At 41.9% G+C, this 18,654-nt stretch overlaps 2 protein-coding genes across 5 annotated transcripts; both read right to left on the bottom strand.

Moving 5' to 3' along the window:
- Positions 1-873: 873 nt before the first annotated feature.
- RAB8A (RAB8A, member RAS oncogene family) lies at positions 874-8,826 on the bottom strand. Its single transcript, XM_084302879.1, has 8 exons — positions 8,700-8,826; positions 8,397-8,457; positions 7,567-7,627; positions 7,086-7,163; positions 6,525-6,614; positions 6,367-6,432; positions 5,735-5,785; positions 874-4,957 (listed from the first exon to the last, which is right to left on the bottom strand). The coding sequence occupies exons 1-8, from the start codon at positions 8,821-8,823 to the stop codon at positions 4,865-4,867; spliced, it is 624 nt and encodes a 207-aa protein (XP_084159005.1). The 5' UTR covers positions 8,824-8,826; the 3' UTR covers positions 874-4,864.
- Positions 8,827-9,207: 381 nt separating this feature from the next.
- On the bottom strand, positions 9,208-18,099 carry TPM4 (tropomyosin 4; the record flags this gene model as incomplete). 4 transcript variants are annotated; one of them, XM_084302476.1, is made up of 9 exons in its annotated part: positions 9,208-9,426; positions 10,866-10,935; positions 11,046-11,108; positions 11,446-11,521; positions 11,774-11,844; positions 12,180-12,297; positions 12,604-12,737; positions 15,455-15,580; positions 17,986-18,099. In XM_084302476.1, 9 exons carry the CDS (start codon positions 18,097-18,099, stop codon positions 9,344-9,346), a joined length of 855 nt encoding a protein of 284 aa, XP_084158602.1. The 4 variants fall into 4 exon arrangements, with proteins under 4 accessions (XP_084158602.1, XP_084158605.1, XP_084158603.1 ...); XM_084302477.1 differs by lacking the exon at positions 9,208-9,426 and adding an exon at positions 10,219-10,301 and having other exon boundaries at positions 15,455-15,561; positions 17,961-18,099; XM_084302478.1 differs by lacking the exon at positions 9,208-9,426 and adding an exon at positions 10,219-10,301.
- Positions 18,100-18,654: the final 555 nt, after the last annotated feature.

Here is an 18,654-nt window from a genome sequence, read left to right as displayed (position 1 = left end):
GACTACCATCCATGAGAGTGATAAATGAGAGGACCACAGCTGACGATTTCTGGAAACAGAACCAGTCAGAGAACCCTTTCTCTTGTCTACCTCTTTAGAAGGAACAATCCATCTTCACTGAAGTTTCTCTATAATTTCCCAGGTGTGTGTTTTTCTAAAATTGTCTATTCCTATCCCCTTCCCCAACTACAGCAAGTCTAGACAGTGATATAGAAAAAAATCTTACTTTTCATTTCAGATACCAGCAGATAGGAAAGGAACTTGTATCAAATTCTAAAAAATTAGCTTCTAAAAAAAATCCTAAGAAAATACCCTACTATCCACTAAAAACAAAAACATTATAGACTCACTCTACATTCACAAATCCCTATACCATTTCCTACTGACCTACTCCTTTTCCCCTGAGAGACAAATGTAGTTCTAGTTCAGGAAAACATATTGTTGCCCACAGAACTTGGTCTTCCTTAACAAGAGTGCAGTAAGTACTCAATCAGCTCAGGTTTTGAAGTCCTGAGAATGCTACCTACTTTGAAAATAATTTTAGAAAAATCATATTTAATTAAAAATTGTGTAAACAACGCCACTGATCGGCTTTACCAGTTTTAATAAATGGTTCAGTGAAGCAATTTGCTGAAGTATTCTCCTAGTGTGTCACAGATATCCATTACAGTACTGAGGACCAGGACAGAAAGGTATCAGGAAGTGCTCTCTACTTTAGAAACTGTAATGAAAAGTCAACATACTTTAAACAACAAAATAAGATCCTATCCCAGATTCCTGTCACTCTTTTCTGTTTTTAAAAGTGTCCTGTTTTCCACACAAGAATCTGTATGTAGTAATGATGAACGGAACTGACAAACTAATTTTTTAAAATTCTCTTTTCATAAGAAGTTTATTTATGCAGTGCTCAGGGTCCTGTACAACAGAGTAAAAACATACATACTGTAATAAAAACAGTTTTGTTTTTAATACAAACATGAAAATCAATGAGAAGTGTTTAAGAAAGCAGTTGTGGGAAGGGTGGCAGTCAAAAGTGGTCATTCTAAACACACAGTTTACAGTTGCTTTTTAAAATGCTGGTTCCCTTAAGTTCCCTTCAAAAACAAAATCTTAAGTCCCAACTCATGCTCAATTTAGAGCATGATTCCTGCTGAAAGGCTAGAGACCAACCTGTTAGACATGTATTAACTACAGAAACAAGAACTCCAGTGATCAGTGAAAGAAATGGGTCAAAGAATAAGGCAGCCTGAAATAATCAGACTGCACATTACCATTAACGTTCAATTGAACAGATCTTTATTTCAACTATGAACGAGGACACAAGTTAGTCATCACTGTTTCCCAACCCCTATGAACTTCTAGCAGAAATGGAGATCATTCTTTAAGCAGCCATTTGCCCATTTCCTCTCCAGCTTAAACCCCATCCATTTCAAGTCCAAGAGAGCAAGAAATCACGGTAGCTTTTGAGTATGAGCATCAGCCAAACACATCGCCACCACAATAAAACCCTTAACAATTGTCAGTAAGATGATTAGCATCCCACATGAAAGTAGAGACCGAATAATTTTCAGCAGCAATAAAGAGACTTAATATAATCCATAGGATTTATAAATCTGAGGCTGAAAGTCTGATGGTGGCATAAGGCTCTGATGTCAAAGAACATAAGATGTGCCTATCTGCACAGGAACTAGACGACATAAGCATCAAAACAGCAGTTCCACTGTTTGTTGACAGATAAGCTACTGACAGTTCTACACCTGAAAGGGTGAAGACTATCAGAAAAATTGCAATCAGCCTCAAAAATAAGGTCAACCACAGAATTCTATGATACTCATTAAAGTAAGGGAGTTTGAGAACATGCTCAAAAATGGGTTTGTTTCTCTACAAACCAAGTGTCAACTGATTACCTGATATTTTAGTGGTATTTAGACACTGAGAACGTGTAGCAAGCACATTGTTAGCTTTACGGATCTACTTAAAGTTCCTGTTTTACAAATTCTGTATCCAATTTCAGATTTTTTCCATCTTAGTTAAAGAAAGCTTACATATAAATACATTCCTGTATTCATTTACACAGTACCTCTTTTGATCATTGTGTTTTCATAACATTCATGCTTAAAAAACACAGTGTAATTATGCGATGGAAACATCAACTGCATATTGTACTTATCCAACATTTGATGTCAGCATTTAGCAACACATAGCCAAGCATACATGCAACTGCAGTGTCTTTAACCTTTCCCTGTCTTACATTTGCATTCATATTTTGAGGTTTCATATTGCTTACACTGATATAATTTCTGCGAGTCTGTATACCCTAGAAGTACAGTGATGACTGTAGGTCACAGTAACTGCGTGAAACTTCCTGAGATAGGGCAGTAACATAATTGTTCCTTGAACAAAACCAATCAGTTTGGAAATCATGATATAAATTAGGTATATAAACACGTGCAACAACCAGCATAAGTTTAAATGAAGTTGTTCACAGACAGAGTTAGTTTTTAAATGCAAAATAGTAACATAAGATTTAGAAATTGGGGAATGAAAAACAAATCAATCCTTCAAGTTTTACCCACTTTTCAGTTAATGGGGTATTTCTTTCTCATCTCAGGACAAGTTATCTATTTAGATGCTGTCAACAGGCAAGACCCACTGTTGTGGTGAACAGCCCCACAATATCAAGTTAGATTAACCACTGATTTTTCCAGTCATTTCCAAAAATATGTCTGGCTGCAACATCTGGCTATATTAAAGAAGAAGGATAGCTGTGATACAAACCACGCTTACTAAGCCAGAAACAAATCATTAAACAGATCTGTTTTGTGTAGAACAGCATTCAGACCATGCCTGAATCACCTCCCCAATTTTGCCCCAGTTATTTTTTTGAAGCATAGTCTTTTTTTTTTTTTTTTTTTAAAGCATCCTTATACGAAGATAGTAGCATTGCTTGCCCAATCTACAGCTGTGTATTACCTACCCTTTGAAGCACATACTGACTAGAAGGCTCTTCAGTACCTTAATACGATTTTATCCTACAAATACATCTGCATGTAATTCAGTGTGGTGCATGTTCACCACGTCCTCACACTAAAAAGCCACAAGCAAACACACAAACAAGAACAAAACATCATAAGGTACTGGTTAGAGGGAAGTTTTACATATGATTTTAATAATGAACAGAGCTCATTTTAATCTGCTAGCTATTAAAAGGAAAAAGTTGGTGGCATATAAAATGCATTTTTATAATCCAGTAACTTAAGCAATAAAATTTCTTTTTATTTTAGAGAAAGGGGCAATATTCCTGTTGAGCCCAATTGCATGCTGCAGATTTATAAAGTCTAAATATCTATCAGATTCATAATTAACTATAGTAACACTTATGAGTGCTACTTTGAGGCCTGAATGTAATACCACAAACTTGAAGAAAGCAAAGCTGGTAAGTAAATTCATTAAAATGAGCTTTAATTTTACCCTTAAGTGCAGTTGTCAATGTAAACAAAGCAGCACGTTAACAAATCCAGTGAGTTGCAGGACACAGCTGATATGTTCATTTGGGTCAAATATACCATAATTCCAATTACTTGACAGCAGACTTCTAAGTAGATTGCTCTTACTGGCTCCTTTTATCAATCTAACTAGAGTCAGGCTTACAGCTCGGAACGGAGAGCAACTGGCTACCTAGGTGCTTTACTAGGCTGGTACATTTTATACATCGGAATGTACAAGACTGTGTTTATAAGAATAAATATTTCCACTGAGAACTAAATATCATTTGCATTGATGCACGCTATTAACAGGTTTGTTGCTGCTTGGAATCTGAAATGATCAATACACAGCAGCAAGGCAAATCTCAGTTTAAAAAGTTTGTTTTCAGAAAGTGTTCATATGTGCAACATTTATTTGCATATGTGAGCAAGTGTGCATGAGAACACACAACTGGAAGCAGTGCAATACATTTTCTTGTCACAATTTATAACTAGCTACTACATCATGACAGGTCTGGAGTCATTCTCAAATGGAGAAGGAAAAGCTGTCCACTGCGATATTATACGCTGAGTGTGTCCCTACGGTCTGTTTCTCCAAAAACAGACCACAGATCATTTGCATGGGACACATTGTATCTATTATCTCCTGTTAAACATGTGGATTATTTAATTAAACATGGTCATCTTTAACACGGATAAATAAATTCCTGATGGTAAGGAACCATTACATTTACAGTACTTTTTTTTTTTTAAATAGATTCCTTTGAATTTTTTTTTTACTCTAATTGTACTTGTGGATTGTCTAGAAAAACATATTTGAGTAATTAGGCAGATTAAGGATTTACTCTGTAGTAGCAAAAAGGTGGAGATGTAGAAAGCTTCCTTCTACCTTCTGAAAAGGTATATACATACCTGTACTGCTTGCTTAAGTGCATTTGTTTGATGTTTTGATGCAACTGTTTTATATGCATCTAGATATGGATATGCACATGTATCATGTACACATCCCTGTACTTTATTAATATTGGCATTTCAGTTTCTTATTTTGATCATAACTTAATCTTTCTAATTTGGATACATTACAGATGTGAACAATAAGATTGAAGCCTGTCAGCAAAGGTGCTATTACAGGTCACATTTGATCTGTATTCCCTCTGCTAGACAATACATATGCCCAGTGGCAATCTGACAAAAATAAACTTGTTTCATCTCCAAAATTGAAGAGTCAGACAATTACTAAAATAAACAATTTCTTATTCAGATGGTCACAAAGTGACAATGTGTGTTGAAAATGCTAAGTCCACAGACAGAGGAAGTCTCACTCAGAACAGGCACAGTCCAGTTCAGTTGAGCAGATGCTCAGATTAAGGCCGTGTCCCTCACAGAAGAACACATCGGAAAAAGCTGCTTTTCTTTTGCTGGTCTGGTGTGATTTTGACTCCCTGGTTGCTGCCTTGTGGGCTATTGCCTTCCTGAAGATGCAAAGAATTTCAGTTACTTATTTATGCTTAACAGCTTCTAGTACTGTTGTAAGATCTAGCATCCATACTTTGAATCAAGCCTTTCATTACACAAAAAAGGTAACTAGAAATCAACAGGAGTCTTCACTCATTTATTTGTCCCTTACATCAGCCACTATGAGAAGTCAGAGAACTGCATCTGATACTGTTGGCTTTGACTAACACGTACTGTGCCTATTCTTCTTTCCATAAAAGAAAAAGCAGACGAGATTAGAAAAATTATAGGACATCTGGCTCTTGTTAAAATACCTCAGAACTGTCAGCAAGACCCAAAATATTACAGCTCTACCAGCACGTCTGGCCACATAAAGGTAGAACGTTCAGTAAAAGTAGATGCAATCTTCATTAACTTCATTTCATAAGGAACAGCGTAATGAAGTGGGCCTCCGGGACTTCATACAATTCAGTTCTCCAGGCAGAAAGAGCAAAAAGTAACATTAAGCTGCTCTGCTCAACCTCTCACTTGGCTTCCAATAAAACAAACAAAAGAATTTTATTTAGAAAACCTCACCTGCTGCAACTAATTCCTGAAATGCAGAGCCAAATATTTATAAGCCAAGGCAAGAGCATAGCCTGTGATAACTAGAATTACATTTCTATAACCTTCAGTGCATCCCCTATGAAAGATGCCACAAAATGTTTTTTTGACTCACTGTGATAAAGTAGTTAGTATTTGGCTTTTTTCTTCCCCTCTTTAAATAGGGATTGGACTAAGTAAAAGTTACTCACCAATTTCTTGTCCATTTTTGCTTTGATATCTCTGGCAAGAGTGAAAAATGCCTGTAACAAAACAGAAGTTACACGGTTAACGGCTTGCACTCCAACAGTTCTGTTTAATAGTAAGCTGCCTTCCCAAGCTTCTACACACACCAAGGTCCTGAAGAATATTTTGTTTCTAGTTCTGCCCTTCCCACCTCCCGGTTTTAATGCTCCTTCCCCTGTCTGCATCTTTTCTAACTTCACTACCATGTCTCTGTGTAGGAGCACACACCACCCCCAGCAGGGTCACGCCCAGGTTTTATAGTGGCAAATGACATCCTGTGTAAATGTTGCTATTGTATGCAGAGGCATAAACCTCTTTCTTTCCTTTTTTTTTTTTTTTTTTTTTTTTTTTTTAGGATGTTGCTCTAACACCAGTTACTGTAATGCCCTGGTGTTACAGTCTAAGTACCAAGTTCAAGTTAAATTATTTAGCATAAAGCTGGGAACACAATGCCTTTAAAGGATGCAAGGACATGTATTTAATAACACATCTGAAGCATCTAACAATTGAGTTTTGCATATGATCAGGATGAGCAAGCTTTCTTGTTGCTTGTTTGCACTTACTATAACATAAATAAAAGAAAGGTTGCAGTACTTACATTCTCTATGTTTATATTTGCTTTTGCACTGGTCTCCATAAATTTAATTCCAAAGCTTGCTGCAAGCTGAACAAAAGCAAGTTTCACATTAGTTGGATAACTGCAGGAACGGCCATAAATACAACCAACCAGGGGGGAGACCAGGCTGTTGCACTTACCTTCTCCCCCTGCTCTCTAGAAACTTGTCTTTTGTCATTTGCATCACATTTGTTCCCAAGGATCATTTTTTCAACATCCGGAGAGGCGTGCTGAGGTAGGAACAAACGAAAGAAAGGACTTCTTATTTTTTTTGTAGACAAATATCGATAAGACAATGATTCAGGTCATCAAGCACTTAAAATAGAGATGGTGGTGCTAAGCATTTTCTGTAGATTTATGAGCTCCCTCAAAACACCTGATCCCAGCAGCTTACTGCAGGCACTGATAGCTCAGTGTGTGTCCTGCATAATGACAGCTCAGTTTGCTTGTCATGGCAAGAAATAATTACCTTATAGGAACCCTACTCTCTACAAGGACAAAGGCTTGCTCCTGTGTAAGCACAATGAATTACTGTTAACCAAGAAATTCTACACTGATTACTGATTTTCATTCATTTTTTTTCTACATAGCCTTCAGCACATTATTTTAAGAAACATAACATTTCTGAAGCATTTAACTTCTATGTATTTTTGGAGGGAAAACAGCAGCTTCAATATCGAGTAAGTAAATGCAGAAATTACCTCTTCAATGTTCCTGACCCAGTTCCGAATATTTTCAAAAGATTTTTCATTGGTGATGTCATAGACTAACATAATGCCCTAAAGATTAAGGAGACAAACACCTCATTTCAGTATCAGTTTAAGCAAGAGTTAAAGACTTGTCCATAACAGAAAAGAACAACTTAACAAGCACTATTAAAACAAAAGGTGGCTCGGAGCCGTACATAACATTTAATTGCAGTTTGTATCTTGCTAGATAAGGCATACCGGATATGTATTTGTAGTGAGTCACTGTGGAAATCCACCTCTGGGACCTCCCACATTGTCCCAGTACAGCTCCAGCACCGCACTAAGAAACAGGAGCATGACTCTAAGTGTTTACCCAGGTTAGAGTTTACATCTTGGAAGAGAGTTACACACGTCCTGCATTACAACCCAGCTGCTTTGATTGTGAGAGCTGCACCCTTTGGTTTATGTTTAGCACAAGCTGTGTTGCTCCTACCATCGCTCCCCTGTAGTACGCCGTCGTGATGGTTCGAAACCGCTCCTGCCCAGCCGTATCCCTGCAACACACAGAACACACAAACCACTCAAGCTACCATGCCCAAATTAAAGCCACCATTTTTTTTATTTATTTATTTACATACCATTGAGACAGTTTTTAAAACTAGATTTTTGGTTTCTATGATAACGTAAACAGCTAAAGAGCATAATGGGAGGAAAAAAAATGATGGTAACGTCACTACTCCACACCACAGAATCACAGAACGTTAAGGGGTGAATGGGACCTTGAAAGATCACCCAGTCCAGTCCCCCTGCCAAAGCAGAAACACCTAGGTCAGGTCATGAAGGAACACATCCAGGTGGGTTTTGAATGTTTCCAGAGAAGGAGATTCCACAGCTCCCCTGGGCAGCCTGTCCCAGTGCTCTGTCACCCTCACGGTGCAAAAGTTTCTTTGCACATTTAAGGGGAGCCTCCTGTGTTCCATCTTGCACCCACTACCCCTTGTGTTATCATTAGATATTGCCAAGAGGAGCCTGGCTCTGTCCTCCTGATGCCCACCCTTTCCATATTTACAAACATCAATAAGGTCACCCCTCGGTCTCCTCTTCCCCAAGCTTAAGAGCCCCAGCTCCCTCAGCCTCTCTTCATCAGGGAGATGCTCCCCTCCCTTCCTCACCCTCGTGGCTCTGCGCTGGGCTCTCTCAAGCAGTTCCCTGTCCTTGAACCCAGGGGCCCAGAACCAGACGCAGTATCCCAGCCGTGGTCTCACCGCACTAACACCGCGCTACCAGACCTCAACTCACAGCACTTCAGAAGGAAAGCCTTACCAGATCTGCAGCTTAATTCTCTTCCCATCTAGCTCTATGGTCCTAATTTTAAAATCGATACCTGGAACGAGAAACAGCCGCGTTACTTCCCTCCTCCTCACAGACTGGCCTCACGCGCGTCCCCCTCACCTCCCGGCTGGGGCCGGGACTTCTCGGGGCACCACAAGCGGAGCCTCCCTCACCCGCGGCCCGGGCACGCGGCGACACGGCCCCGTCAGCCCCGCAGCGACCCGGGGCTGAGGGGGCCCCAGAGCCTCCCGAGGACGCGAGGGGAGCTGGGGAGCGGCCAGGAGCGGCCCGTACCGATGGTGGAGATGAAGGTGGCATTGAAGGCATCCTCGGAGAAGCGGAAGAGCGCGCACGTCTTCCCCACGCCCGAGTCGCCGATGAGCAGCAGCTTGAAGAGATAGTCGTACGTCTTCGCCATCTTGCCCGGCCGCCGCCCCGCCCCCCGCGCCGCCTCATAGGCCGAGCCCGCCGCCCATCACCGCCCGCCGCTTTTCCATTGGTTGAGCCGAGCGGCGCGGCTCCCGCGCAGGACCCGGCAGGAAGGGAAGGGAGCCGGCGCCTCATTGGCTTCGGCGCGGCGAGGAGCGACGCGATTGGAGGGGGGCGTCACGTGACGCGGGGAGCGAGGAGCGGAGGCGAGGCGGGGCTGACAGAACCGTTTAATGGCCGCCGGGCGACGCCGGGAGGCGGATCCCGGCCCCACAAAAACCCCACAGAACTGAGGGGGAGGTCGGGCTAGGGGCGGCCCCCAACGCACGAGGCTCCCTCCCGGTGCCCCCCGTGGTTCGATACTGGTCATAACTTAAAAGTTTGTTGTGTTTAGTTTTTTTTTTTTTTTTTGGTTTTCCAGGGTACAGAGAGGGAAAAAAGGAGGAGCGGCGCGGTACGGGAGGGGAGGGTTGATGCCTCAGGGGGCTGCCGAGCTCCACTTCCCCGCTTCATATACAGTTCAGTTCGTTTAGTGTCTGGTCCAGTGTCTGGTGCAAGCCCAGGTTCTCTTCCTTCGCTTGGGCGAGTTTTTCTGGGGAGAAAGGAGAAAAAACAGGACTTCAAATGCACATCACATTACTGCCTTTTCTCTTTAAATAAATAAAAATCTTAAAATCTTTTTTGTCTCTTTAAATACAAAACTTTATATAAATTCTTTAAATAAATAAATAATAATAAAAAAAACCCACAACTTACCTTGACATTGAAGAGAAACAATCACCCCCCCACCATTTTTATTTATTTATTTATTTTTGCAATTTACTTAGTGAGGTTTTGGGGCATGTCTTGCATTGTGTGCCAGACTCGCATTTTGGTTTATCACCTGACCTGTAGGACACATCCTACAGTTTTAATTGTCCCGTCAACTTTAAACCAGGCAGAGCTCTGCACTTGCACAGAAGTAAGCTCAAAGCTTTTCACTGCTGGGCCTGTCTTTGGGAATACCAAAATCCAGGCCTTTGTCAGCCTGGGTTCTCTCCTGGTTGTCAGGGTGCTGAGAGAGACTGGGGTCTATGGCAGTTGTCAGGGACAAGCATGGCCCTGTTGCCTACATATCCTAGGCCACACCACCCTGCCCGTCCCACCTGTGCTGACTGCATCGACTGCACCCTGGGGTGGAGGAGCTGAACTTAGTGTCATTACTGGTCTATTTTAGGTAAATTGTAAGGAAAGAAACCCAAAAGCTGAAAGGCAGAGAGGTATCTTGTTTTTATTGAGTTCGGTTCTTACAGAGAGGATTGGATTGCACAGAAGTGACAGGTATTACAGGCAAGAAAAGCTTAAGAAATGCAGCAAGTCAAAGCGCCCCCCAAACAAGTGCAAATTACAGAGAGGTCATGTCATTGAGAGCATGGTCAAGCTCCTCACTGATAGCTTTGTACTTCAGCTTCTGAGCGTACAGCTCATCTATCAGTCACGAGGGCAGAAGGCATGTTTCAGCAAGAAATGCAGAAAAACAGTCCAGAGGAAAAGGTGTATAGCAGAAGACACGGAGACAGGCAGAAGGCAGCGACCGAAGCAATTATGGAGGAAAACAAAAGAAGAAAACAAATCTGTGATTGAGTACCAGTATGAAAGCAAAAATACACCCACCTGCCAGGTCTCTACATGTCCTTTTTTAAAAAAAAATTATCTCACAAACTTATTTTTCAGTAATCAGGATAAATAGGACTATGATTTTATTATTAATTGAAAGGGTGTTTGAGCATATACGTGTATGAGTTAGCCAAAATGAGGTTATTGTTACTAAGTTTTTGGAAAAGAACCTCTTTTGGCAAAATTCCCTTTGGCCAATAGGTACCAGCTGGGCCAGACAGGTATGTCTGGTGGATTACCAGCTTTATCATGCTGGCTCACCTATATACCTGATGAATACTTCTGTCATTTCCCAATAAAATATATTACTCACTCCCAGGACTTTGTTGTCTGACTTGAAATTGAAGATTTGAAAAACAAGAACTGATTTCATACCTTCCAGATCATCAATAGACTTTTCCAGTTTGGCAACTGTTCTCTCAGCAAATTCAGCACGAGTTTCAGCCTAAAAAAAAAAAAAAAAAACCACAACAAAAAACAAATAAGATAAGAGTGCTGTTAAAAACAAACAAACAAAAAAATGCCAAAATACAGTTTGGGGATGGATAAACTTACTTCTTTCAGCTTGTCGGAGAGAATCTTGATTTCTTCCTCATATTTATCTTCTTTTTCTGAGTACTGTGAAAACAAACACTCTTTAAGGGAAGTTGTGGCAGCAACAACAAATGTTTGTGGAAACGTGGCCACTGTTTATAACCACTTTTCCTTTTACAACAGTTGCATACACCCTTTGCATACTTTTTTCCTCTTTGTCAAGACATCTCAAACTAATTTTAAAACTAGTCACTAGCTTACTTTCATATACAGCACAAAAAAGTCTGGAAGTGTAAGAGAACCAATTCAGCATTATCAATAGTCTCTTTACACAGGCAGTCAGCTAACCCCCTTATTTCTATGAATTTTAATTACAAGTTTTGACTTTGCCCCCATCCCTTATGTTACTTAAAGAACCAACCTTTTCAGATTGAGCTTCCAAAGACTTCAGATTGTTAGTGACATTCTTTAACTCCTCTTCAAGGTCACTACATTTACTACAAGGAAAAAAAAGGAGAAATTACTACTCTCCCTGTTGTGGTTTAATTTTACTTTCAAGAAGTCTTAAATATACAAGATACAAAATATTTATTAAGTCTGAAAGCAGAAAGTTGGGTGTATAAGGTGCAAAAAGCTTTTCCGAATATACTACATGCTTTTCTGCTAGCCGTAGATTTTTTTTTTTAATTAAATGTAGCTTTAACCTTTACTATATTCTAAACTAGTTCTGTGTTTGTAAAGCTACTCACACTTCAGACACCTCTGCACGCTCTTCAGCTCTTTCTAGCTCACCCTCCAAAATAACCAATTTACGAGCAACCTGGAAAGAGAAAACAATTGTATCAAGCTGCTATCCTTTGCATGTTTCTCTCAAAGCACTATGCTTGTGCTTCCCTTCTGAATGAAACTAGAGTAAAACAAACCTGCAGACATCACAGGCTTTTTCCCCAATTAAGTTACTTTTCAGTCTTCTTAGAATTAATTATCTTAAATGCTGCTAAAATCACCATTAACGTTATTCCTTTTTTGGGAGTATTCAAAGGTTGCTATCACACAGTGAAAAGCATACAAAGAATGACTAAACTGAAGAATAACAAAGTTGTTCCCACTTCTCCCATATGATTTATCACTTCCTTATTTAGGCAGCCTTTTTACCTCTTCATATTTGCGGTCAGCTTCTTCAGCAATATGCTTGGCCTCCTTCAGTTGCATTTCCTGGATTTCCATTTTTTCTTCATCTTTCATTGCTCTGTTCTCAATAACCTTCATTCCTCTGCAGAAATCAAAGTGGGTGTTTAATGTAGAAGCATTTTAGCACTTTTATCTCAGAAGTCCTGAAGCAGAATTCAATATTTATAACTAGAAAGCATCCCATTATAACCATACTATCATGTTCTTTTAGGCTAACAGAATTACTCAATTAAGAACCTTCCCCTCCCCCCCGTGCCTCTAGTCCTGAGTCTCTGACCTCCAATATACATTAGCACACATAGATACCGGAATATTTTAGCTGTGTATATTTGTTTTTGTTTGCTACCAAAAAAAAAAAAAAAAGAAAGAAAAAGAAAAGAAAACACACCTCTCACTCTCATCCGCTGCTTTCTCAGCCTCCTCCAGTTTCTGCAAGGCTGTGGCCAGCCGTTCTTGGGCACGATCCAACTCCTCTTCCACTAGTTGGATACGTCTGTTCAGAGCTGCCACCTCACCTTCAGCCTACGTGAAATAACCACCTAGAATTGAGGTTCTGTGCATGCCAATGTTCACATCTAATCAGTTTTCCTTTCAATTGCAAAGGCTTCTCCTTGCTACAGCAGGAAAGCTCTAAAAACCCCCCTCTCTCTCTGCTTTTTGTTTGTTTAAACTGTGGCATCTCAGGAATGTCAAGGTATGGAGTATGTGCTTCTCCTTTCTTTTTTCAGTGGTACTTGTCATTCCTGCCACACAACAAAGGATTAGGCACTGATTGCAAATGGAGCAGCTTTCTCAGGTCACTTCACATGGCTGGATCTATCAGTAGAATTCAAAGTTAAAAACCAAATGGTTTGCATAAAGGCTTGTTCCAAAAGCTGCACATTTGATTTCTATTTTCCATCACAAATTATGGTAATATCCTATCATAGCACATTGCTGAAATTAAAGCTGCTTTGGCCTCCTAAGCCTGCCAATGGTATATAATCTTTAAGTGGCAGGGGATACAGTTGGCTGCAGCATGAGAGTCAGTCTTCTTTGTAACGTAAATAGGGCAAAATTAAATACGTTCTTAAAATAAGCTCCCTTTCCTTTCTCATTGCTTCCTGTGGTACTTAAGGAATTAGGCAATAAACATTTCTTAATAATAAGGTCTGTTTATGTATTATTGAATAAACTGAGCAGTAGTTACCTTTTGTTTCAGGACAGACTATATAACAAATAAAGAGGTTGTTGGGGGAAATGCTTGCATACACACAATATGAACAAATTAGTGTCCACGATTTCATAATGTTTATTAAGATATGGCCCCTTTAATCACTCATTATTTGTGGAGAAAAAGACTCACTTTAATAATTGCTAGGTTTGCTCAATCACTTAGTGTATAGGTCTTCCCAAATCTGAGCATGATTGCCATATACCAGATTAACAGCTTTTTTTTAAAGTGGACTTTTATGGGCCATAGGTCCTGCCAGAGCACTCGTTTTTCACATTATGTGAAACACTCTGCAAAATGTTTTGCAGCAGCTTCTGAAACTTGGTTACTGACTGCTCCTCCTAAGTTGGAGGATGTGGTTTCCGCTCATAGCTGTACCCTCTTGGAACGGATTTCTGTGCCTCCGATCCAAATGGAAGCTGACACAGGATTCCTCCAGTCACAATTACCCAGCACTTCATTTGTTTTCTATCCAGTGCTATATACTTAACTTACTAGATTTGCACACAAGGCATCGATCATGGAGAAAACTGGCGTCTGTTACGTGGCAGTCTGCAACTTCTTCCACTAGACAGGACATTTTTAAGTCCCATTTTAATTAAACAAGATTCCAAAGCTATGGAGATGGGGCCACTGGGAAGCTGGAGTTAGCCTGGCTCCACCTCTCCCAGAAGCAGCCCGCAGTCCTTATACGGTAAAACTAACTCGCTGACATGTGATAAAATAGCAGGAAGATGCCGGGAAGGCTGATCACACACAAATCTAAGTGAAACCAGCTGTCCAGCCCCGGGAGAGCGGCACGCTAGCGGAGAGCGCTCATTTCTCTGTGAAAACCAGGAGGGAGAAGTTATTTTCCAGCAGTTCGGACATTTCCCAGCTGTGCCGGAGCCAGCGGTGCGGCGCCGAGAGGCGGGAACTCTCGGCTCGTTGTCATGCGGCGCTTTTCCCTTAATTAAGCACCGATTTCCTACTCAACTCCCAACCGCTCCGCGCTGCCCATCGCTGCCTTTTCCGCACGGAAGGGCCCCGAGAGCGGCAAGCAGCCGGCGCCCCGGCCGAGCCCGGTGCCCCCGGAGGACGGCGCGGGCGAGGCGCTGCGGCAGCATCGCGGCTTTCCGCGGGGAGCTGCGGAGCGGAGCAGCGAGGGGACAGCTGAGGAACGGGGCGGGGGGGGGAGAGCCAGGAGACCCCCCAGCGGAGAGAGAGCCAGAGACAGGAAGGAAGGAGCAGGCAGCCCGGGAGAGAGCGACCGAGAGAGGCGAGCAGGCACAGCCCGGGCGGTCTCACTTTCTCCCGCAGGTCCCGTTCCAGGTCCAGCTCCCGCTGGAGGACCTGGGCGCGATCCTCCGCCTCATCGGCCTGCTGCTGCAGGCACTGGATCTTCCTCTTCACCGCTTCCAGCGAGCTCGGCGCGGCCATGGGCGCGGTGCGGGCGGCGGGCAGGGCGCGGAGGTGCTGCACGTGGCGGCGCGCGGCCCCGCGCCTTTCAATGGGCCGATGACGTCACGTGGCGGGAGGTGGGCTGGTGACGTCAGCGCAGAGGAACCGGGACGGGCGCGGCTCCGGGCCCGACCCCCCCCCCCCCGTCCCCCGTCCTCCCCGTACCCCGTTTACCGGCAGCCCCCAGCCGAAGCCAAAGCTGCAGCAGCTCCGTGCTGCTCCCCCAGACGCTTCTGAGCTGCTCCAGGACCACCTCGGAGCTCCCTTCGCGTCCCGGGGCTTGGAAATCCCCCCCCCCAGCACCCCCGTGCTGGTGCGGTGCTGTAAGGTCACCCTAAAGCCCCTAGACCCCAGCCGATGCCCCAGGGCAGCTGTGCGCCATGCGCTGGGTGCTGAGCAGCCAGCCTGCGTTCATGCTGTTGGAGCAGGCAGGAGACTTACATACCTGCAACCGAACACTGCAATCCCAGCCCCTGACTGAAGTCCTGCAATACAACAACTCTCAGCGATTCATATCATCAACGTACTACCTGCACACTGCAAAACACAGCGTAGTTACAGACAGCTGTTAGATGTAGGTACGTACATCAGTGGCCTTCTTCTCAGCCTGCTCTAGTTTTTCCTGGGCATCTTTGAGAGCCTCGGAGTACTTGTCCAGCTCATCTTCGGTTCCTTTCAACTTCTTCTGCAGAGCTACCAGCTCATCCTCCACCTTTGGAGAAAAAACAAACAAACAAAACATTGTGGCATGTTATCAGCTACAGTTTAACATGGCTAAAACCCCTCTTTACCATTAGTTTCAATGTATCATAACAGAGTCACAAAAAGACCAGATTCTCTTACTGCAAGGAGCCTGACTGGTAGCAGGTTCCAGGGAAAGGTCATTAAAAACCTGCTGTCTTTGTAACAACACTCCTCATCACTGCACACGCAGGATCTGGTTTAACACTCCGTGTAGTCCCTTTTACACCACATTTCTAGTTTGGACTCCACAACATCCCGCAGCAGTTCATTCTACAGCATAATTAATAACGTTTTAAGGTTGGATTCTTGTGTTTAACACCATTACCTGGTGATCTATTAGGAAACTTTAATTTTTGTATAGCTTGAAAAATGTAGTTATCATTCCTTCATTTTCTTTTTTTGCACATCATTCAAGACACTTAAAGTGATACTTTGGGAGCAGGAGGGAATTGTTCTGGCCTGCTACAGACCCTGCCGTAAGCAGGAGGTGGGACCAGATGACCTCTGGAGGTCCCTTCCACCCTGAATCGTTCCGTGGCTAATTGCGGGCCAACAAGGTACACCCCATCCCACCATAAGGTTCAGGCTCTCTCCTCCATACCATATAAATCCATATTGTGCACTACAATGATACTATTTATAACCTGCTGGGAGACTGTTTAGTGACAAACTGTCTCATGCTCCCTTTAGAATTTGCATTATCAGGAGGCTTGCTGCTGATAAGGGTGCGCCTGCAAGCCCATCTGCTCCATTTGCGATACAAAACAGTTCAGTCTGTACAGAAACAGATTTAACAATTTAACTCCGCCCCCACAAAACTTTAGGCTATCAAAATAGTTCACTCAAAATAGTTTATGTTTTAGGGCACGTATTTTCTTCATTCTAGCTTCAAAGATAGCTTTAACAGCATTTTTGGTAGTGTGCTATTCCTGAGCAGTGTTTATGTTGCTATACTTTTAGAGTAACCAGATAGTGTGAGAGAACTGAATATGCTCACTTGGATGCTGTAACAGGGGGACAACTAGCAGGATGAAGGAAGTGACGTTTCCTTTGTGTATGACAGTAAAATCACTACTTGAGTACTGTGCCTATATTTAAAAAATAAAAAAATAATAAAAAAAATGTGTACAATTCGTAGACAAGGAATAAGATCAAAGACTCGTTTTCTCTTTTTTAGCTTTTTGTTGTGAATTATCCTCATATACTTAAAAAATTCTCACAAATGTGTCACTTAGTAGGAAACTTTTGCTAACTAAACGCCAAGGAAGGCTGAGCATTTCAATCACCATTAAGTACTCTGAATAACAATCTGCTGTGGCTCTTCTGCCACTGAGTGCAGAAACATTTGTTAGGGAAGAAGTGTGGCCCAGCAGAGCTGCATCTGATCAACACCTCAGAGGCTATGAAAGAAACAGCGACTACATTGACGTGGTGGTGTATGAAGCTTGCAGAAGCTTACTGTAAGGGAACAGAAGTGAAGAGTAGTTTTCCATAAGCTGGGGGTGGGAGGAAGACAGCAGCAGCCGACCCTTTTGGAAGCATCTTTCCTGTTGCTTTAGCTACATGAACGGAAGATTATCACCCAAAGTTCTCAAACTGAACTTGAACAGAAGCAACATTTGGCCAAATGAACACTAACAATGCGTAAGAGCAATCTGGAAGATGTAGCAGAAGCAAACGTATTTAAAGAATGTAAATGGAAAAGACATGAGAATTTTATAAGAAGTTCTATAACAAACTGGAATGTAGTCAAAATACATTTCAAGATCATTCTGAAAGTACATGAGGTAGACACCCAGAATGCAGAACACTGAAAAGCAACAGAATATACAAATGTTATCTGTGTAATTCAGATAAAATTAGGGCTTTCAAATTAAGATATTGCTAATCATTCCTAACAAAACAATAACAGCATACCTACTGTCAAGTCACAGCCAGCACCTCTAAGGGGCACCTGTATACCAAAGACTAGTCAAGTGAACTTTCTTGATTCACTTCAAGGAGAGGCTCAATTAAGTTTTAGATACAGCTGACTTCAGGAGGTATTAACACTAGTCCTACAGGTGTTCAAGCTATACAGTTTTGATTTTAAGTCTGTGAAGTTTTTTCCATGGAATCATAAGCACAAGAAAATTAAAGCAATTATGTATGATTTAAAAAACTTAAACAAGACAGTCTTTAAAAATTTGCAAATATAGCTGAAAAGTTAATACCTAGCACCGGCTGTACGAGCGTAACATCTTAAAAAGGCAAAAGATTAACAAAAAACCCAAGTTCAAGTTATATTTTTCTCTGAATCAGAGTTGCAACACGATATTTAATTACACTTATTTCCACAGCACATGCACAATCTGTGATTTTATTTCTACTTGCCTGTTTGCATTTGTCCTCAGCTGCCTTCTTATCCGTTTCAGCCTGCTCTGCTCTATCTATTGCATTCTCCTTGTCTAACTTCAACATCTGCATTTTTTTCTTGATAGCTTCCATTTTTGCTAAAGAATAGGTTGTGTTTGTCGCGCAACTGAAAAAATCCTGAAGACTAAACTTTTAGATTTTTTTTTTTATGAGTTGGGCAGAGAAAGGAGTTGTGCCCAGCCAAGTCAGAGGGAAACTGAGCTCAAGTAGCTGTAGAGAGCTTTAAACCTGGAGACCCCTGGACGAAACCCAGATCTACTGGCCTCTTCTCTGATCTTTCATATGCAGCCTTTCTAAGGAATGAGCTGGAACAGACTCACTAGAGGAATCTTCACCACTCCATCATCTCCTTATTTGGGTCCCGTTTTCTTAAAGAGAAAACTGTTTCCATTTTTAAGCTTCTGACAAAGCAGAAGTGTTGACATATGAACACATGCTTGAAAGCAAGCTTATTAGCACCCCTTAGTGTTTGCAGAGCAATTAAACAGCCCCATAGATCTAATGGGAGTGGCCTGACTTCATTACTATTATGCCATTATTATAAGTACAAAGAAGTGTCTTTTTTAATTCCTACAAAAATAAAACAACACTAAAAATTAAAAACAACAACAAACCAGATAGCTAGAC

This window comes from Netta rufina, assembly GCF_964035555.1.
Source record: "Netta rufina genome assembly, chromosome: 28".
Classification (NCBI taxonomy): Eukaryota; Metazoa; Chordata; class Aves; order Anseriformes; family Anatidae; genus Netta; species Netta rufina.
Note: the sequence above shows the minus strand (reverse complement) of the source record. Positions and strands in the feature narration are given on the sequence as shown.

Excerpts from the sequence above, each read along its gene's own strand:
- RAB8A (XM_084302879.1), bottom strand. The coding sequence starts at position 8,823 with ATGGCGAAGACGTACGACTATCTCTTCAAGCTGCTGCTCATCGGCGAC. Across the intron at positions 8,458-8,699 it reads CACCTTCATCTCCACCATCG|GTATCGATTTTAAAATTAGG; the intron begins GTACGGGCCGCT and ends TTCTCGTTCCAG. Across the intron at positions 7,628-8,396 it reads AGAATTAAGCTGCAGATCTG|GGATACGGCTGGGCAGGAGC; the intron begins GTAAGGCTTTCC and ends TGTGTGTTGCAG.